The following is a 20,924-nucleotide window of genomic DNA, read 5'->3' on the forward strand; positions in this document are numbered from 1 at the left end:
ACACACTTGATGCCTTCAGGCTGAGCTCAGCACACACCCTGGTGCACACTGCCACCTACTGTCTAAACAGTAGAAACCCAGCTACCTGACTGAGACCTGATATGCATTTTCATTTACCTATATGCCCGATCTAACTTGCACACATCTAATCACCATTTTTATTTTTTTAATTCTTCCAGGGAACTCTCTGGCTTCATTTTCTCCACTTTGATGATATTTAATGAGTGATACATGCATTCTGTTTCTGTATCACTAAATGACAACAATTTAAACTCTGAAACCGAGGCTTGCTTTCACACTTTGCAGGAGTGAATGGGTCTGTAGTGACAAACCAGCGAATGATAAATAACATAATAATAATAATATATATCATAAATAATTAGATAATAAGTGGTAAATATAATTTAAAAAACAACACTGGGCTTGCTTTTATAGATTAGTTGATAGCTGAAAATGTCATTATTTATTTATTTGCTAATTTTATATACAGAAATGCTCAGTATTCTGAGTTCAACTTTTCAAACCAAAAGTTGCTTTTTTTTAAGGTAACATATAGTGTTGGTGTTGCCAGACACTGTGTAACTGAGCAATCGTTATCACAATAATAAATTTAGCTCTTAAAAACCTCCAGAAAACAGCTTTTCTCTGTTGTCTAAACAGTGCCATCACTTTTTCTCATTTAAAGTCATCCCCCCTTTTATCAATGCCCTTCCATTTATCAGGGAAACAGCTACCCACAGAGGAAGAAGTGGGGTGGCAACCCTTTACAGGTTGCCGCCGTGTTACAGAGCCAATCATTTACACTCACATATGGACAATTTAGAATTACCAATTAACCTAAACCCACTAAGTGCATTTCTGTGGACTGTGGGAGGAAACCAGAGAACCCACCAAACATGGGGAGAACATGAAAACTCCACACAGAAAATCCCCGGACAGATGGTGGAGTCAAACCCTGCTCATAGGACCTTCTTGCTGTGACACAACAGTGCTACCCTGCACCCCTTTTTATACAAACTGTAATTTATTACTTTTGTTTGGCATTACTGAGAAGATATGGATACACGTGATCCAGAACAGGGGAAGTTTGTCTGGTTTTCACAGATCTAACTGAGATTGTGTACAAATCCAGACATACAGCTTTCTGAAGGAAGCAAGTTTAAGATATTTAAGATTATTCTCACTATTGCGTTTAGGTGTAAACGCCCATATTGTCCTTACCCTCCTGTGTACTCACTGGGGAAATGTAAACTAGTAGAAACCTGTCAGCTACAGCTGTGCAGATATGAAATGCTTGTGACATGTGTGCCAGTCACTCTCAGTTCGCCGGTGAAATGAAATTCTCTTTATTTCATTTAGAGCAATCAAAGGAGGAGAATCATCACTGAGTGATGGCTCATCATGACACAGAAATACATGATCAAATGTGTGAACTGATGACACAACTGCAAGGAGTGTGTGTACAAATATTTTTTATTTTAATCAAGCACTTTATGCCATGAACTCGTATGGGATGGGCTCCAGCAGCTGTGGCTCATTTCTCTTAGTGGTGACAAAGTGAGCCTCACGAGGAGGAGCAGGCTGAGGAGACAGAGGGAAATGAATACAATGAAGCACAAAAATACTCCTTTAATAAATCTAATTATATTCAAATTACACATCTGCGTGATCTTTTTACTTTTCAAATATTTCAGGCTTTAACAATTCTATTCACGTGTTACAATAAACTTGGCTCATACCTGGCGCTTCAGTTCCACCCAGGTGCCCTTCTGCTTGGCCTCCAGCTTCTTGCGCTCATTTTCCTTAACGCGCTGCAGGAAGCTGTCCCTGCTCTTTGAGTGCTTCACGTGCTCAATACGCACATTAATCCTCTTGGCCAGGATCTTGCCTCTGTGAGTGTGAACAATTTCAATTAACAGTTTATAAAAAAGAAACTGGGCAATGGTAACGTTTCCTTTGTGTTGTGAAAATGGTCTTTCAATGTCCAAATGTCTCCTGCATAAAATCCCAGGTCAACACAGAGGAAGGTATGCTGGGATTCTTAAGGATGAAATGCTTTCCCCCACATGAATGGCCACCATGCACAGAACGGTTCATGGTAGCAAAGTGAAGATGGGGTCATCTTTCCTCTCACTAGGTAAAGTGCATGAGCCAACACACACCAGTGAGAGCAGACATTTAATGCAATAATGATCACATTGTTGGAATCAAGACTTAACCCGGCCATGCCGAGTTGATCAACAGTTTCTCTGATTAGTTATTAGATTCTTTTATTTGCAGACGTTCTAAGTCCTCTGGTGTGTGCTAGCTCGAAGTGCACAAATCTAAACATCCAAAAATAAAGGATCTTACTTACTTGACCTGCTTGTTGACAATGATGCCGACAGCATGTTGGGTTACATTGTAGATGCGTCCTGTCTTGCCGTGGTAGCATTTATGAGGCATACCTTTCTGAACGGTTCCTGTGCCCTGAAACAAAATCATAATAGTTTTATCAATTTTTAATCCTGTTAATCACCAGATTAGGCAATGCATTTCTACAAACCACTTGGCAAATTCTTTCCCATGCGGAGTAGCTGCTCAACATGTGATCCTTTTATTTAAATTAGGTCTGATTTGAATTAGGCACACTTGGTCATTAAAACACATTTTAAGACATGCACATTTCCCAAAGCACTTTCTAAAGAACTCAGCACATTTACTTCATAATCACTGGGGTGTCTCAGTCAGGTAGTGCTTTGATCTTGCTTACCTTGATGTCAACAATGTCTCCCTTCTTGTAGATACGCATGTAAGTGGACAGAGGGATTGGGCCTGTGAAAGAGAGAAGGAAAGACACGTTACAGACTTTATACACACACTTGTGAGCAGTTTACCTGCACTTCAAACTTGGACTCACCATGCTTGCGGAATGGCCTGCTGAACATGTACCTGGTCCCCCTCCTCTTGCCTCTGGTGTTCGTCATGATGCCTGATTACTGGGAGAAAACACTTAGATTAGACACACGGAAGTGTGACCATTGCCTACTAATGTAAACACGTAATTTTAACAGGTGTGTAATAATTTAAGTCAATAAAGGAGCTTATTTACATTTAACTGCGCCAGATGATGGGAAATTAGACCGACTGTCACTTAGAGAAAACATATTGTTTTCAACATTGTAACATAAACACGTGGAAGTTCATATTCGTCACATGACTACAAACCTGCTGAATGAGCTCTTTCTACACAAACAGCCGATAAATAAAATATACGACCAAATATCCCTCACTTTTCAACAACAGAGATGCATTAGCCTACAAAACTACTATACATAGCCAGCGCATCACGAAACATAGCAATGCACAGCCTAGCAGGGACAATTCAGTCCGCTATACTGAACGGTATCTAACATTTTAGAGCCACGTCATGAAAAACGCTTTAATGAAAATGTAAAATATCGGTGTTTCGTGTCTTTCAGTAGGAATAAAAGGGTTTCGGAGGGAGCAAAAAACTGCTTCTATTAAACGCTCCTCTGCCTGGCAGGCCCACATGGAGAGCCACGCTACCGAACCGGAGGGCTGTAAACGGAGAAAACTACTCCCAGTGACGCCTTTTCAACCATTAACAACATCGTGGCGCACGAGGGAACAACTGCGGTGGATATATAAGTGAAACTCTGCATGTAAGAAGGGATAATATAGATGAAAATCGACTTTTAAACAGAGAACATCTTACCCCCGGTCTCTACAAGATGGCGGGTACGGCGGAAAGAGAGAGCAATGGCCCCGAAACTCCGCCTTGTGAAGCTAATTCAGGAAGCCCGTGAGATTGCCTGAACGAAAAAACGACCGAGAGAGAGCAAGCGGTAACGCCTAGGTTGAAGTCTTGGTTTTGTAGTACATGGATTACAATTGTCAGACTTTCACATTTATGAAGTGCTGAATAATACAATAACATAATACAACAATAAAACACTTTCCAGACGCTCAAGTAGACATCATCAGGTTGGCTCTGTGGACAAATATGATATTTCTTGATTATATTTTACTATAAGCCTAGATAGTTTTTAAAACGCATGATATTGTTTCCGTATTTATTCTATAAGTCTAGTTTTTAATTTTATTTCACCTAAATAAAATATTTTCTAAACGAAGGTTTAACTTTAGTTAGCTATAGTAACATTGGTGGAAACACTACAAAATGGGTTTTGGGGCATATTTTAGAACTGTGGTATATTTTTTAATATTAAAATACAAAAATCCCAATTTTCCCAGTACTGAACAATATGTCATAAAACTTTTTAATTATTTTAGCCAAATTTTTACATCCATAACCTGAAATGCCTATAGGTTAAAATAACAAATGCAAAAATAGATCTGTATTGTGTTCATTAGCAAGGTGGATCAGTGAAACTAACTTTATATAGATAATATCATCTTTTTCACGTTCTTTCACTGTAGGGATGTTTAACTACACATCTATCTATCTATTGAACTGATGGGATTTAGTTGATACCCTCCTTTCTCTAATTTTCACATTTTGAAAAGCCATCAGTGTGCAAGACTGAACCCCTTTGCGGGCCTGTTCTGGTCCCAGAATTATATGTTTGACACGTCTGTCATATGTGTTTTCTCGCAAATGTATTATTTGCTCCGGTAATTTTAACGCTAGGTATTTACTTAATTAAATTTGATTAAATTTTGTCCTAGAATGGCAGTCTTAAAATAAATTATTTGAAAAAAGAAAAAATGAAGATAGAAGAACAGTTGTGTGCAACGCAATGAGGACTTACTCAATGGCTCTGGATGCAATGTAAGCATGCGCAACACTTGACTTCAGTCAACCTTTAATTTCTTCAGTGACATGGGCCTCAACAACACGTCACGTGATATTGCTTGATTTTTATTCGCCAGATAACTGCATCTGAGTAGGCATCGAAGAAATGTCATAATGTGTGAATACAATACCCACAAGCTTTTTTATATACGCTGTATTGAAGCTACTCACTTCCGTGATTAAAGCTAAAACGGAAGCACCCGACAGAGAACGCTCTCGCGTTCTTGAGCTATTGGATCTTCCGTCGCGAGCTCAGCAGAATCTACCCTCACGAGGGGAGCCAGCCCAGTCTTGTCAGCGCGCTGCGGTGTGGTGGAAGATGGCGCTAGCCGAATGGAAATCCTAATGACAGTCTCCAAATTTGCCTCTTTTTGTACCATGGTAAGTGCGCGGCAGTCTCATACTGTTATTAGTCAGACTATAGGGTGGTACGGAAACCGCGGCTGCGCTGCTATTGGCGTTTTAAGCCGTGGAATTAGAAATGAAAGCAGTAAATTTTGCTGCCAGTGCTAGCCAAGCAGTTTTTCGTCTATAGCCCAGCCAAGCAAGCAGCCACCCACCGCCTTCTCCGCTCCCCGCTTTTTGTTAACGACAGTTGACGGGCACACGGGAATGCTGGCTGCTTTATTACTCATAGCTTGACGACTTATTTGGTTAACATTTCTCACAGCTTCCCCGGTGACAGTGCACCTGCTGCACCTGTGATTTACAGCTAACTAGCTAACGTGAAGGTAACTAAAGCTAAACCAGTGTTTCTGCTTGCCAGCAACTGAAACACAGCTGGATAATGGGTGACTTCCGAGGATTAATCTGCGGTATGTGACGGGAAAACAATGAGGAGAAAAGACAAGTTGTCGTGGGAATCTGCCAGATAATATTAACGCGGGCAATGACGACATTGTTTAACATTAGCTGCGCAGTTGTGGACCCATTCCAGGTCCAGATCTACTCTGCACAGTTTGTTGCTGTCTGCACGGCGCGTCCTAGCCTTTCACCCGTACTAAATAATACCAAAGGGATACATATGCAGCCACCGAGTCATCGTAAACTTCAGAAACCTTTGAAATTGAACGTTTTCTGTTCTGAAACATACAGTTTTGTTCAGTTTTGCTTCTCGTGTTGACTTGAGTTGTGTCTAAGAACAGGTAAAGAATTATGACTCCTGGCAAAAAAAAGGTTTAATATGAAAAAAGCTGGTCTTGGAGCTTTAAGCACCCACTGTTTTTTCATTTATAGCAGCAAACATGACCTTGAAAATGTGAAGCTAAGACAGGATTTGCAATGGGATTTGGATGCAGTGTTGAAGAAAATTATCTGTCTTGTTTGAGGACAGTAAAATATTTGTCTGTCTGCTGTGTTTACAGGGCGCCAATGCCTCTGCTCTGGAGAAAGAGATTGGATCTGAGCAGTTTCCAGTCAATGAGCACTACTTTGGTCTGGTCAATGTAAGTGAGCAGTAACACTACCTGTGTTGCATCTGTACCTGACAAGTGCTCACATTGGGTTTTCCTCTTGTTTGTAGTTTGGAAACACTTGCTATTGCAACTCAGTGCTGCAGGCTCTGTACTTCTGCCGGCCTTTTCGGGAGAAGATCTTGGCGTACCGGAGTCAGCCTCGACGGAAGGAGAACCTGCTTACCTGTCTGGCTGATTTGTTTCACAGCATTGCCAACCAGAAAAGGAAAGTGGGAGTCATACCACCCAAGAAGTTTATCACACGACTGCGCAAAGAGAATGGTGAGAGGAACTGATCCAGACAGGGAGATTGGTGGAACAAAAAAAAGACATTGCAGAGGGTGAAACTATAATTTGCTGACCTGCAGAGACAGCAAGTAGGGCTGGGCGATATGGCCTAAAATCTATATCACGGTATAATTTGAAGCATGTGCCGTAACGATATATATCGCAATATATTCTTTTCTTCTGTATAACGTATTTTACAAACTACAAGGCCCACTTAAAATCCTTTAATTTTCTCAAAAATTGACAGTGTGCCTTATGTATGAATTGTGGTTGTGCTTACTGACCTCAAACAGATTTTATGTAGCACACAGCGCACAGAAATCTGTCAAAAAATGTTTTAGTACAACTTTGGTAAGCTATGAAGCCGCACTGCTTGATGGATTGTCAGAGCATTACGGCTACCGTAGTCAGGAGCCTTGCGGAGTAATCTGGGTCCAAAACCTCAGGTCCCAAAGTCAAAGGAGCACTGCGGCATCACTGAGAGTTAAAAACTGTCTAAATTCTTTCATCTTTAATAAAATGATCAGCGTGTAACAATTAAGTTTAACATCCAGGCATCCATGAAAACAGAATTTATTACATTTAACAGAGTTAGAAGTTAGCAGAAAGTTAGCTCACTAGTTTCCACCTAAACATGATATAGCATGTTCTGACTGAGAGATGTCTGAAAAAATTCAAACCTACAGCTCTGCTATCACTTCCAACATAAATGAAGACAGAAAACTAAACAGCAGTGACGTTTGTAGGGTTACTGAAGTTGGACTAGCTGGTATATAATGATGTGCTATGTGATCGCTAGCTACACAGCTACGTTAGCATAACATTAGCACAGTGAAGATCGAGGATGAACGCTAACTTTTTTCCACTCGATGAAAGTTAACGTGAGAGTTTCTGGTGGTTAGGGACAAATGCAATCGCATAGCAGGATGCTATACACGGGCCAAACTTCAGTTAGGAGAACAACTGAGATAATCCATCCACAATACAAGGTTAGTCATTAATATACTGCACCAACATGGGAATAGAGCAGCTGCGAGAGAATTCAGCATTAATGAATCAATGGTAGGGAAGTGGAGGAAGCTCAGGTTTTGGCTTTCCCCATATTCCAAAAGTGCTTCTTCTCTTTGCTATTACTGCCGCCCGGCATAATTTGCAGATGATGTTGTTTGTAGCTGCAATGCTTTCGACCAAAACAGGCGCAGCTTGATGATGACACCATCAACATGCTCTATTGCGGTATAGTCAAAATCTCTATCGTTGGCCAAATTTATATAGTTTCTACCATATTCCGTTTATACCGCCCACCCCTGACAGCAAGACATCCTGTTGTTGTTGTTGTTGTTGTTGCTGCTGAACTTGGAGAAACACTAAAAATGCAGCTTTTGTTGCGATTTTTATTCCTCAGAGCTCTTTGACAACTACATGCAGCAGGATGCTCACGAGTTCCTAAACTACCTGCTGAATACTATTGCTGATCTGCTTCAAGAAGAGAGGAAGCAGGAGAAGACAAACGGCCGCCTGGCCAATGGCACTTTGGACTCCCAGAACAACAACAGCAATGCCACACCTGCCCCCACTTGGGTTCATGAGATCTTCCAAGGCACTCTGACCAATGAGACGCGCTGCCTCACCTGTGAAACGGTGAGATTCTTCACTTCATTCTGACACATAAGGTGTCATATCATCTTAACAAGACTGTTGCTTAAACAGATTTGTTCAATATGCTTGCAAGGATAAAGTTGCAGTGGCACCACAGAGCTTAGTTTTTGTGCAAACATTGTTTAACTTAAGGAATTAAAACCTAAGACCTGACCGTGTAGTTTAAAACAGTTATTCTAACCTTTACAACTCCTTTTTTTTTCTTCTCAGATAAGCAGCAAAGATGAGGATTTTCTGGACCTCTCTGTTGATGTAGAACAGAATACCTCCATCACACACTGCCTCAGGTAAAGCAACACTGCTGCATCAGCAATTGAGGGAACAGAATTAGTAGCTCCGTGCAACGATTGTGAAAAATGACACCTATTTGATGGTTCCAGCCTCTTAAAAGATAGCATTTGCTGCCTGTTTTCTTCTTACACTTTGTTTCTTTGGGTTTTGGACTGTTGGTTAGACAAAACAAAGCCATCTGGAGACAACAGGCTGGGCTCCTGGAAACTGAAATGGATAATTTTCACTGTCTTTAGATTGCAGTTACTTGATCTTTTCAACCATTTTAGATCTTTCCTAACACATTTTGTTGAAGCCCATTTAAGTCAGACTGAAATTATTATTAACATTTTTGTTACCGGCCATTTCATGTCAGAATAGCTCCTGCAAAAAGGCCTGTTAATAACTGGAAGTGAGTCACAACCTGCATTTTGTTGTATTTTTAAATGTGGAGTTAAAATTGACCAGTTTTCTCTTTTGATTCCTCTCAGAGGTTTTAGTAACACAGAGACACTGTGCAGTGAGTACAAATACTACTGTGAAGAATGTAGAAGCAAGCAGGAGGCACACAAGAGGTCGGTGTATAGGTTCATTATTAATGTATGATTTTGTTTGTGGTTGGACATTTATATTCAGCGTTGCACTCGTCATTGTTCTTTTTAAATGTAGGATGCGTGTAAAGAAGCTGCCGATGATCCTAGCTCTGCACCTGAAGCGCTTTAAATACATGGAGCAGCTGCAACGCTACACCAAGCTGTCCTATCGCGTCGTCTTCCCCCTGGAACTCCGCCTCTTCAACACCTCCGGGGACGCCACCAATCCTGAGAGGCTGTATGACTTGGTCGCCGTGGTGGTGCATTGTGGGAGGTGTGTATGTGAACACATAACCGGTATAGAGAGATAAACACTTAATTCTTTGTTTTAATAACAACATACATTTGAACCCGTAGGCTCAAGAGTAAAGTTGCATTACATCTGAATCTCATAGGGCAACATGTAGACTTTTGTGCATGGGTGGTGCAGTGGTTAGCACAGTTACCTTAGTTTGAACCTTCCTGAGGCGCCTGTGGCGTTAGCTTGCTATGTGTTACTACCTTTCTTCTAGCTACTCCGGTTTCCTCCCATGGTCCAAAGGTGTGCATGTTAGTAGGTTAACTGCTGATTCTAATCTGGCTGTAGAAGTGGAAATGAGGTAGATAAAGTAAATATAACAAAGTTTAGCTCATTTAAGTTTCCATCAATGCTCAGCTGTGTTCTCCTTCATGTCTGTGCTGCCTTTGACCCAGTGTCACTGGGAGTTAGTCTGTCTGTGTTTATTCAAGGTGTTTCCCTGCTTTTCAGCAAGTGGATGCTGAAACAGAGTCCAGTTTTCCACAGCTGTTTTAGGAATAATAGATTACACTTGAGTTTTTCTGTCTCCCGTCGAGCTAAATTCCAGGGATGAATTCGTAGCATGACATTGATTGTCAAGGCTAAAGCCGCTGATTAGTCACAGAAATAAAACCGACAATTATATCATGCATCAATTTCTCTCAATTTTTTGTAAATTGGTTAGCCCGTAAATGTAAAGAGAAAGTAAATCTTTCCATTTCATGAATATTACTCACTATTGAGAATGAAGAATGACAGTATGAAGTCATTCTTAATTGGGGGTTCACTTTTCTACTCCTTATTGCCTTCTTACTGGGTGCAAGTGAAATACTTCAGTGTTTACCTTTGACAGGTGAACTGCTCATGATGTTACAGAGATGAACCGTACCAAAAAAAACCAAAACGTCTGTCTTCCAAGTACAGTTTATATTGCCCTTTATCTCTTCCCAGAAAGGCAAAATAAACAGCAACTCTAAAATATATGGTAGTGGTCTGCCAGCTGTTCACCGCACATCTGCCACTTGTTTTTCCACCTGTCTGGACATACTTATATTTAGGGGTTATAAAATTTCTTAACAGGCTTTTACTGCAAAATTTTCTCCAGGAAGCTGAGTTGGTAGAAGCAACTGCATCAGCCACATAGTCTGTCAATCATTCTCTGTAATGGAAGCCCCCGGCTCTATCCCACTTTTCAGATTTCAGCACATTAGTTGCTAGATTTTACTTTTATGCATTATGCTCACCGAAACTTTGTCAAAGACCAGAAACAACACCCCGTAGGTACACCAAGAGTCTTCCCCCAGCAAGTCAGCGTGCCCTCCTTACCACAAAAACTAACTAACAGACTAAAACCAGGAATACAGTGGGTGTGTGGATTCTCTGATTTCTTGTCCTCATCACTTGCTCTGTGACAAAGCTAACATAAAAAACAGACACTGTACCGTTTTTGAAAGATGCAACACGGGGAGCCGCTTCTGAAATGCTCCATCAGCTCTGGTAGCTGCGATGTACCTATACCCAGAGTATTCCTGGGAAACTCTAACCCTCAATGTGATAAATCTTGGCCTCACAACCCACAGGACACTGTGTACTCCAATGTCCGCTCTCTGACAGGTCACAGCTGTTTCAGAGGCACAAAGGAGACCTAAACAATAACAATCAGGCTGGCACTTTTAATAACTGGTCTCATAATGATGATTCAAAGCTCGCATTGTTAAGCTTACCTGCTTAAACTCGGCAACATTGAGAAACATCAAATTATGATATGTTTTCTAACCCTTTCCTATCATTTCGTCAGGCTTATTGCATCATAAGAATAGAAAGTGTTACATCAAAGCTGCACAGGTGAAGCTGAGGTTAGTCGAGTTAGACAGAATTAATAACTGCTTTCGATTTCAGTTTTATACAAAAAAGGGCTTGAGGCGCTTCCTGGCATATTGTTGTACTTACCAGACTTACTTGCAGTCGTGTTAACATTTTCTTAATTAATAGTTAAAGCTTTGATTGTACCCGTCTTGTCACTTAGCAGTAGAGAAGTGTCTGAAAACCAAACAAACACAGATGACTCACTTCAAGTGAAGAGTGTTGATTTATATTGAGTGTTTTATATACAGAGTGTTTTAATCCATTAATGCTTATAAATTGGTAATGTAGAAGTCATTTCTTACCCTTTCTCTCACATGCTACTGAATCTGTTGTAGTATTACAAACCTCCACGTTTAGATGGTCACTGTTGATTTTAGACTTGTGCAGTGAATCTTTGCAGAGTATACAATGTAACTAACATATGTAAGTGGCTCAAATGGGGGAAATGGCTCAAACTGAGTGGACCTGAGTAAGTGCTTGTTGGAATCGTTTTGGCAAATCTCCCTCCATCAATTTGCTGACGTCTCTGTCCTCCTATTGAGGTGATGATTATTACTGATTCATTCAAAAACTGCAGTGGAAAAGTAGCTGGAAATGCACAGGAAGAATTAACAGTACTGAACAGGCTAATCACGAGGTTTTGTTACACAATCCAGGGAGTTGGACTACAGATAAGGGTGTAGGGTGTAGTTTTAACACCAAAATATAAATCTCCTGTCAGGCTTAATGGTTAAAAGTGACTTTGCTGAGCTAATGTGCTGTTTTATTTCTCTTCAGTGGTCCAAACAGGGGTCACTACATTGCCATTGTGAAAAGTCATGACTTCTGGTTGCTGTTTGATGACGATATTGTAGAGGTGAGTGAGTTTATTTGTGTGTTTGTGTGATTTAGAGTTCACTGTAAGCCTCTATTTCTAAAGAAAATCATTCTCCATTTCTGTTCCACAGAAAATCGATGCACAGGCCATAGAAGAATTCTACGGTCTCACTTCTGAAATCTCCAAGAACTCTGAGTCGGGCTACATCCTCTTTTATCAGTCCAGAGACTAAATTTGGATCCTTGTGTGTTACTGCATAACCCAAGAGAAATGCTCTGTTTCCTCTCCGTGGACGGCGGCAGACTTTAAACGCACCACAGCAGCCTGCACGGTGTCATACCTGCCTGCACAGCTGTAATCCATACCTGTGCTTTTTACACACTCAGCAGTGCAGCTCAGCCGTGGAAATTCCCCATACGTACCAGCCTGACCCCGTCCTTCCTGCCCCTTCCACAGCCCCCCGCCCATCATCCGCTGCTGCTGCTGCTGCTCGGACAATAAGACGATACTGAATGCAAACTGTGTCAAGATTGTTTTTAAAAAAGAAAAAGACTTTGAATGAGGGTTGTACAGATGTTTGTTGGTTGTATGAGTGGCGTTTTAGTTTTTTCTTTGGGTGTGGGTTGAATGGGTATTTAATAATTCATATGATGTAACATTGGCCTGGTGTCTTCACCCCCCACATTGTGACCTGGAACGTACTGAGAGAGGATCATGGATGTAAAGGAAGATCAATTGTTGGGGGGAGTGGGTGGGTGTCCCACATAGAGGACACACCAGGCTGTGTATTTCTACAGTGTACAGAATGGTATTTGTATAAATATTACAAGAAGATAATATTATCATAGGAAAATGTTAGACCTTGAGAAGACGTATTAACACTATGGTGCACTTTTGATACCGTTTTGTAGGTGTTGGCAAGCTTAATGTGAGGGTTTGCTTGAAAAACAAGGCCTGTTGTGAAGCGATCATTTTCTGTTTTAAAGAAAAAGAAATAAAGCCAGTAAGAATGAGGCTGGGTGTGCTCCCTTTTTCGAGTCCCAAAGGTGCACACTGATGACTCATATGGGGACTCAACGTCGCCCCTTAGTGGTGTTACTTGGTATTGCAGCCTTCCCGCTACAACAGGAGCTATTTTTAATCCATTCAGGCCCAAAAAGACAGGTGCCTTTAAAGAAACGCGCACAGCCGTTGTTACCCCCTGCATGGTCAGTTAAGTGTAGTCAGGTGTATTCACCTCCCCACCCGATTCACTTTACACGAGGTGTCTCTGAGGCAGAGGTGCAAGGGGATGTGACAAAGAAGATGGAGGACAGCGGGAACGGGAGGAGGTTGGGTGACACACATCTGGGTTGCTGTTAATAGCACAGACTGGACAAGAATAGCAGGGCGTCGCGGGAGGAAACCGAGCCTCTGCATCCAGCACTTTCACGCGTGAAACGAGTCGGGTAGCAAAAAGGAGAAAAAAGCCGGGTGGGGGTATGGGTCACAGAAACTAACAAAACCCTGCAGATCAAGTGATCAAACCTCATGAGATTAGGATCCAGTGTTGCACTATCATATGTGTGCTCTTTGCACGGAAATCGTGTCAGAATAAGCGAACCGTGCCGTACTAGAGCGCAGACACCTGTACGCGCGCTTCACGACTGTCTTTGTCCTTGAGACGCCACGGACTAGACACATTTAGCTCTTTAACTGAGTTTAGCCGGTCTCTGGCAATCTGGCCCATTTGGGACTCCTCCTTCATCACCCCTCCACCCCCCTCGCACTCACACCTCCTCTTCATCTCTTCCGCCGCTGCTCCGCTCGCTGCTCCCTGCACAGCCGCAGTCCACAGCGATGCGCCGTTAACGGCAGAGCCGCTCCGCGCTCTTTTCTGCTTCCATTTATCCCCCTCTCCCGAGCTGCGTCTTCGTCCACAGTGAGATACCGTGGAAATGTCAGGCTGTCGTTTTTCAATCTAGACCGGGAAGTCTCAGCTCACAGTCAAGGTAGGCTGGGTGTGGAGGCGCATTATTGAGCATCCTTGACATGCATGGAAAGATGCCGCCTGTGTGTGTGCGTGTGGTTTTTTTCCTCCCCCTACAGCATCCTTTTGCTGACGTGGAGCAGCCAGTGTGTTTCTTATGCAAGGTGCACAAGATAAAACGGCACTTATGGTATGAGAGGAAGAAACAAGCAATTCCTGAAATAACGGGTGCGGTGTCTTCTGTTGTGGAGAGCGGGACTTGTCTGTGAATTAACTTACTGCTATCGCCTCTGGTAGTTTATCGATATTTGGCTGTCTTGGCCTGGGATTTTTTCTGCAAAGCATGCTCTGCTTTATGTTATCCTCTTGGGATTTTTTCTCTTGCCACACTAAAAAAAGTGTTATAATCTCCTTAGCAGTCATGGGTTAAATTCCCAAAGGAAAATACCAGTTAGCCCTATGGATCAGCGTATTTCTTCTTCAGCGCGGGCTTTTATTGTTTTAAAAGGATGGAAAAGAAAAATACAGATTTTTCTTTTATTTAATTCAAGCAACACTGAGGTAATGTGAGGGTTTGCTAATTTGCTCTTAAAGTTCTGTGCACCACCTGCACTGTATATAACCTTGACTGTCTGTGGAATGAGTTACCCTGGGTCTTAACAGCATGGATTGAGATGTATGATGCAGACAGTACTGATGAAACAGCCCCTGTTTTTGTCTTCCAGTGTAAAAAGCCCAAAACATAGAAAAAGAGGCACTTGTGGCCGGTTTATATGATGCTTCTTGTGCTCTTTTTGGCCATCAAAGTATGCATAACATCAGGGTGACCTGTATTTGTTTTTGTCAATTTCAGACGGGGGGCACAATGAGTGAAGAGCCACCAGTCACCCCCAGCTGGCTGGCTCCTGATTCCACAGCTTGGGCCAGCGGAGGTGGTGGACCAATGGACAACAGCACCAGCCTGGGGACGCTTCCACCGGGAGACTCCCTGCGGCCCAGCCAGCTGCCGCTGCTGGTCAACCCCTGGGACATTGTGCTGTGCTCATCTGGGACTCTGATAGCCTGTGAGAATGCTCTGGTGGTGCTTGTGATCTGGCAGAACCCAGCACTCAGAGCTCCCATGTTCCTGCTGATTGGCAGCCTGGCATTGGCTGACCTGCTGGCCGGCCTGGGCCTCGTGCTGCACTTCACCTGTGCCTACTTGCTTCGCTCTGATTCAGCCCAGTTGCTGACTGTGGGCTTGATAGTGGCCTCATTCTCTGCTTCTGTCTTTAGCTTGCTGGCTATCACTATTGACCGGTACCTATCATTGTATTACGCCCTCACCTACAACTCAGAGCGGACAGCGGCCTTCACCTACACCATGCTTGTGCTGCTGTGGGGCCTGTCCCTTTGTCTAGGCCTGCTACCCGTCACAGGGGTCAACTGCCTAGCGGAGGCGGCTACATGCAGCGTGGTGCGGCCGCTGACAAAAAATAACATCGCCGTGCTGTCTGTCTCCTTCTTGCTGCTCTTCGGTCTCATGCTGCAACTCTACGTCCAGATCTGCAAGATCGTGATGCGCCACGCTCACCAAATCGCCCTGCAGCACCACTTCCTGGCTGCCACACCCCACTACGTCACAACCCGAAAGGGCGTGTCCACCCTAGCCATCATCCTGGGTACCTTTGCCGCCTGCTGGATGCCATTCACTGTCTACTCGCTCATCGCTGACTACACGTACCCGCCGCTCTATACCTACGCCACGCTGGTGCCTGCCACCTACAATTCGGTCATAAACCCGGTCATCTATGCCTTCAGGAACCAGGAGATTCAGAAGGCGCTGTGGCTGGTGTGCTGCGGCTGTGTTCCCACCAGTGTGGCCCACCGTGCACGGACTCCGAGTGATGTCTGACCAAGCAGACCCAGGTGGGAAGAAAGAGAGGCAACCTGGGTCAGCTCTGCTCCTCACTGGTTCTTACCAGTGCCAAAGAGAGAGCAGCAGCAGAGGAGGTCCGGAGCAGTGGTGGAGGGCTGTGGCTTGAGCTCTGGCCTGGAGATGTCAGTGGCAGACGCAGATTGGTTAATCATCCACAGCCAGATGGATGCATGGATGGATGGCTAGATGGCATTCTTTTCTTTGACACACGTACCACAGGGCAAAGTATCTCACTGTCTTCCCCAATAAAGACCACTATCGGGACTTCCTCCCGTTCAACCCACGCCACACCCTTCCTCATGTCTGCAGAGAGCACTGAGTGCATCACATGTTAAAGGCAGCAGCTGTATATATAAGACATGCATACACTAAGCGGAACCGGACCACTTGAGGACATGTGCTTATTTTCCACCAACAGGGAGGAATTGTTAGTTTGCGCCTGCGTGTGTGCATGTGTGTCTGCGTGTGTGTTTGTGTAAAAACCTCACGGCGCATTAGTTTGTGATGAGCGGAGAAGGAAGGAGGGAGGGAGCCGACCGCGGCTCAGTACGCAGGCATTTCCACAGCAAAGCCCGTCTGGAGCAGCAGCAACCTGGCAGCTCTGCTGCTGCACTCTGAACGTGCGTCGAAAGCTAAACAGCCGCGGAGAGCTATAAATAGACCCGGAGCTCTCTGATCTGCGCCCTGCGTTCTCAACGGAAAGAAATCAAGCCGCTCCCTCTTTCTTTTCTCCCCTCTCTCATGTTCTCATCCCTTTTTTCCACCCTTTCTGGAGGTATTTTAGTTCAGCTCGCATCTCTGAGGGCCAAGACAAAGCACTTGAGAGACTTTCCCCATTAGCCCCCTCTTTCATTTTTTATTAGTGTGGATGGAGGCATCAAACCATATAGAGGCCTGTTGGATTAAATAACATGACTGTATACCTCTCCTCCTCCACCTCCTGAGGGGAGATTTACATTTCAAACATATAAAAGAAAAACAGCTGGTCAAATAAATGGAACCAGAGTAGCAAAATTATACTATTTATTTTATTTGATCATGTTTCCCTCCCAAAGAGCCTCAACCTCATTAATAGGTGTGCATGTAATGGCCCGGTTTAATTTGCATGCAGGTCCCTCATTGCTCTTCCCGAGTTCAGTGTGGTAAGTCACACAGGTCGCTGCAGGCAATGTGCCGTGGTTTCCTGATGTCGCCATGACCCAAATAATTGTGTTTATGTATAATGTAACTCGCATTGAAAGAGCTAAAATCATTGCACCAAGGTCACAGGAGAGGTTTTTGTTTCAGCATTTTGCTTCAGATGCTCTGATAATGATCATTCCACATCACTCCTCAGCTGCTCTGAGTTAGTTCTCCAGAATATTTTGGTTTAAAAACAGGTCTGCAACCTTCTCGAAATCGTCAAGTCCTTATTTTCTATTCAGCAATAACCAGCCTGCGATTGGTAGTTATTTTTTAGACGCGAAGCAATACTCAGACAGCAATAACATCCGCATCCCACCGCGACTTCTTCCTACAGAGTCAAGTACCATCTTGGCGATGTGTTGCAGAGAACAGGCTCAGCGAACTATGAGTGATGCTTCAGAGATACATCTTCAAATGGATGATAGACACATAATCACTCCCATGGCTGAGGGAAAGGGAAAAAAAGAGGATGAAACTACTCATTCATCACAGTGACACCACTGCCTCATTTCTCCACAACCCTACATCGGTCTTCAATCATTTATCACACTGGGGTGAAAATGTGAACTTTCTTTTCCTGTTGCCTCTGCCTTTTGTGAGCATACGAACTGTCCGTCCTGAGTTTTGTCATCTCAAATGTGTGATTTGGGACTGTTTTGCATGGTCTCTGGGTGTGTGCATGTGTGTGCGTGTGATCCATCAGCTCAGCAGACCAGAATCTGTCTCCTTGTGTGGGTCAGAGGGGGAATAATGTAGGTCTGAGACATATCAAGTCCTGTTGACCTCTGACCTTATAGGAATATGCTGTAAGTCTTCCTGTCAATTCTGAAATGAGTGGCCTCGTTATGTGTTTGTAGAGCTTCTTGGAAGGAGATGGGACTAGGAGGTGGGTGCAGTGGCCGGAGGGAGCTCCAGCACTTCAAGCCAAAGTGAAAGGGACTCTAAATGAACTGGGATCCTAGTCCTGCTGGTGTCTTCTGTCTCCTCTATCACTAATATTTTACTCTACGTTAAACAGTTTAGTCTGGTTGAGGCAGGTGTCCGTTAAGTGACCTCTGAATGATCCTATGAGCTAAAAAAGGCTACTTCCAAATAAAAAGATAATGTCTCTTCTTTCCTTTCTTGCTGCTTCACCCAACTCTCAGAGAGCCTGATTTGTGGGGCTCCCAGTATTAATCTTTCTGGCCTCAGACTAGGTGGGATCAGTGAGGAAAGTTAAAGAACAGCATTTCCAAGCATTGGAGTGTAGCCCTTGTATGTGAACTTGTGCACAGTGTCAGACTGCACCCTGTAGTCATTTGATTAGCACCGACAGGTCAGACTGGCACACCACAAACCATCACAAACTCTTGTTACTTTACCTTTGGAGAAAAGTCTATTTTGTTATATTCATTGAGAAGTTCTATTTTTTTCCACTTCAGTCTGGCTTGACTTCTTTCGGATTCTGATGTTGTCTTGATATATTAACCGCGCTGTAAAGCCTTTTTCTGAATGTAGTATTTATCAACTTGTTTAACCGACTCTCTCGACTCGTGTGTTTCTGTAAATAAGGCATGCCGAAGAAGAGGGACTTTATACCCACCGTGCATGGTGCTACCAAAGCCAGTCAAACTACAGGATGAGTTAAGGTTGCACCATATTTTCAGTGACATTTCTCCACTTTGGCTGTTAACGTGGACTCTTTGTTCAGTTAAGACTTTACTTTCCTCGCTTCAATATGCACCAGTTTGTCAAGGCTGGTTACAGGATGATTAGGAAGGCTTGGCTAAGCGTATGGGAGATGTTTTGGTGGTACGTGACTTTCTCTCATTGGCGAATGTGAATCTCTTGTGTGCAACCAACAGTATTGTTGAGATTTTCATTGTTGAACATGTGAAAAAGGGCTTTGTATCCAAGAAAGGCAAACGACTGTGATGTTGGATGTAATACTTACCTGTAGACGCACCTGTTAATGTACCCAAAGGTTTCACGGTGTCATAGTACTTAAGGTTGTGTACTAAACAGCGGTTATTTTTGGTGGGTAATGTTGCCAGTAATGGGCGCTTAGTTAAGCAGGAGAAGACCTAATTTAGAGCTAAATATCAAAACACTCAAGGGTAGGGATGGGCAATTAATGCTCCCAAGGGGAAACCTGAGAAACTGGGACTGTTGTGGAGGGCCCCACCCTGCTGCCAGGGTACACCCTGGACACGTCAACGTCAAAGGATAAATTGGAGATAATTTACCTGAATTTCAGAGTTCTCCATCTATATATGAATCCCACCGCCCCACTACAAGCTGTTTGTTCTTATTTCTGTGCCCCACCTCTCCTCTCTTTTTCAATTAATTCGTCGCTCATTTGTACATGGGGTTCTGCCCACCGCCAGTGCCCTTTGTGGCCTTCCCGGACCATATCCTCAATTCATGCTTACGCCATATACCGTTATCTACTAGAAATGCTGTCAAATCTAAATGAGGATATGGTCCAGCTTAGTGATATTATTTGAGCAGAATTCAGCAAATTGGTTCAAGCTTCAACAACAGTCGCAGTTACTCATGTGATCCCTTAGGAAAGGTAATTGCCCAGCCTTGCTCAAGGGTCCGCGAATGTGTGGGTATGTGTGTCTGCGTGTGTGTTTTAGGGTTGGGTTTGGAGAAAGGGGCGACACCACGGAAACGGTAAGAGCATCTTGTGTAAACGTATGCGTAGTTCTCAATGTGAAATGCACTTTATTTTTGGGGGGATGAAAATGGCACAACAATTTAAGTATCTGCAAAATATAAACGATAATCAACATGCACTAACTTAACTGAGATATTGTAAAAAGAAAAAAACCACATTTGTGTGACCGTGCTGTCTATTTTTCCAAGGTGTTAGTTGTACTTTTTATTGCTTTGGTTAGTTCACTCAACTGAGAGATCTTGTTAATTTTGTATTAAAACCAAACATGTGCTGTGCATAAAACTCCTGCCTGGACTCCCTTTGTTCATCCCTGCCCCTCCCTTTTCGCACTCTTCTGTTTCCCTGGCAACTCCCTTCTTAGCTGTACTGTTCCCATGGAAACTAAAGGGCCAGGTATTTGTCGTTCCTATGACAACAGGGAAGAGACACAGAAACCCAGTAATTTTTGTTCATTCATCATTTTATTTTTCTCTGGGTCAAAGGTTACACAGCTGACACTAGCATATACATGCCCCCGCCCTCCCCAATCCCGATACCCCTCCCTCACAGCAGTGAGCGACAGCAGGCGACTGAATAGCGTATCATACTCTTCATCAGTAAGTCTCATCCATCCGTCCATCCCCAAAGTATTTCAGATGCTCGTTCTGGTCATCTGTTCTGCAGCCAGCTCCTCCATAAATTCCAGTTATTGTCTACACATTAAAGTCTCGCTTGGTGATCTACATCATAAGTGTTTCAGTAAAAATAGTTTTTAAAAAAAAGGTACATTGGTTAGCTCAAGAGGAAAGTTTCTAATAATTCTAACACTCTCAAGCTTTAACTATACATAAAATAACAACCTGTTCTCATTCCCAGGACGTTAAACACTCCTGTTTGTCTGAGCCGCTGGGCCTCACAGACACGCACAAGGTGGCATGTGTGTTGCGACGGAGGATCTATCTCATGGTGCTAATAAAAGACCACTTGGCAGCACATTTAAACACACGGCGTAATCAGCATTTTTCAAAATGCAGGATTCATGTTGCGAAGGCTTGTATCTCGACATAATCGAGTGCTTTTTAGCACCTTAATTGAAACGTGAAAGAATCACAGAACAGGTGTGTGTGAACAGGACCTACCAGGTGTGACCAGAGCTTAAAGCATAATT

At 43.3% G+C, this 20,924-nt stretch overlaps 3 protein-coding genes across 3 annotated transcripts; 2 read left to right on the forward strand and 1 right to left on the reverse strand.

The window, feature by feature from the left end:
- Nucleotides 1–1,455: 1,455 nt before the first annotated feature.
- On the reverse strand, nucleotides 1,456–3,826 carry rpl21 (ribosomal protein L21). The gene is made up of 6 exons (XM_006794550.3): nucleotides 3,719–3,826; nucleotides 2,900–2,978; nucleotides 2,753–2,814; nucleotides 2,357–2,469; nucleotides 1,740–1,890; nucleotides 1,456–1,581 (listed from the first exon to the last, which is right to left on the reverse strand). Exons 2-6 carry the CDS (start codon nucleotides 2,964–2,966, stop codon nucleotides 1,492–1,494), a joined length of 483 nt encoding a protein of 160 aa, XP_006794613.1. The 5' UTR covers nucleotides 2,967–2,978; nucleotides 3,719–3,826; the 3' UTR covers nucleotides 1,456–1,491.
- A 1,116-nt stretch (nucleotides 3,827–4,942) lies between these two features.
- On the forward strand, nucleotides 4,943–13,056 carry usp12a (ubiquitin specific peptidase 12a). Its single transcript, XM_006794549.3, has 9 exons — nucleotides 4,943–5,200; nucleotides 6,184–6,264; nucleotides 6,342–6,555; nucleotides 7,967–8,202; nucleotides 8,431–8,507; nucleotides 8,982–9,065; nucleotides 9,160–9,357; nucleotides 12,004–12,082; nucleotides 12,174–13,056. The coding sequence occupies exons 1-9, from the start codon at nucleotides 5,153–5,155 to the stop codon at nucleotides 12,273–12,275; spliced, it is 1,119 nt and encodes a 372-aa protein (XP_006794612.1). The 5' UTR covers nucleotides 4,943–5,152; the 3' UTR covers nucleotides 12,276–13,056.
- Nucleotides 13,057–13,848: 792 nt separating this feature from the next.
- Nucleotides 13,849–20,043, forward strand: gpr12 (G protein-coupled receptor 12). Its single transcript, XM_006794548.3, has 2 exons — nucleotides 13,849–14,034; nucleotides 14,866–20,043. Exon 2 carries the CDS (start codon nucleotides 14,878–14,880, stop codon nucleotides 15,904–15,906), a length of 1,029 nt encoding a protein of 342 aa, XP_006794611.1. The 5' UTR covers nucleotides 13,849–14,034; nucleotides 14,866–14,877; the 3' UTR covers nucleotides 15,907–20,043.
- The last annotated feature ends 881 nt before the right edge of the window (nucleotides 20,044–20,924 follow it).

Source organism: Neolamprologus brichardi, chromosome 9, assembly GCF_056152115.1.
Source record: "Neolamprologus brichardi isolate AB-2024 chromosome 9, ASM5615211v1, whole genome shotgun sequence".
NCBI lineage: Eukaryota > Metazoa > Chordata > Actinopteri > Cichliformes > Cichlidae > Neolamprologus > Neolamprologus brichardi.

Coding starts and splice junctions, on each gene's coding strand:
- rpl21 (XM_006794550.3), bottom strand. CDS start 2,966: ATGACGAACACCAGAGGCAAGAGGAGGGGGACCAGGTACATGTTCAGC. Junction 2,470..2,752: donor GAGACATTGTTGACATCAAG/GTAAGCAAGATC, acceptor ATTTTGTTTCAG/GGCACAGGAACCGTTCAGAA. Junction 1,582..1,739: donor GGGTGGAACTGAAGCGCCAG/GTATGAGCCAAG, acceptor CTGTCTCCTCAG/CCTGCTCCTCCTCGTGAGGC.
- usp12a (XM_006794549.3), top strand. CDS start 5,153: ATGGAAATCCTAATGACAGTCTCCAAATTTGCCTCTTTTTGTACCATG. Junction 6,265..6,341: donor ACTACTTTGGTCTGGTCAAT/GTAAGTGAGCAG, acceptor TCTTGTTTGTAG/TTTGGAAACACTTGCTATTG. Junction 6,556..7,966: donor ACGACTGCGCAAAGAGAATG/GTGAGAGGAACT, acceptor TTTATTCCTCAG/AGCTCTTTGACAACTACATG.
- gpr12 (XM_006794548.3), top strand. CDS start 14,878: ATGAGTGAAGAGCCACCAGTCACCCCCAGCTGGCTGGCTCCTGATTCC.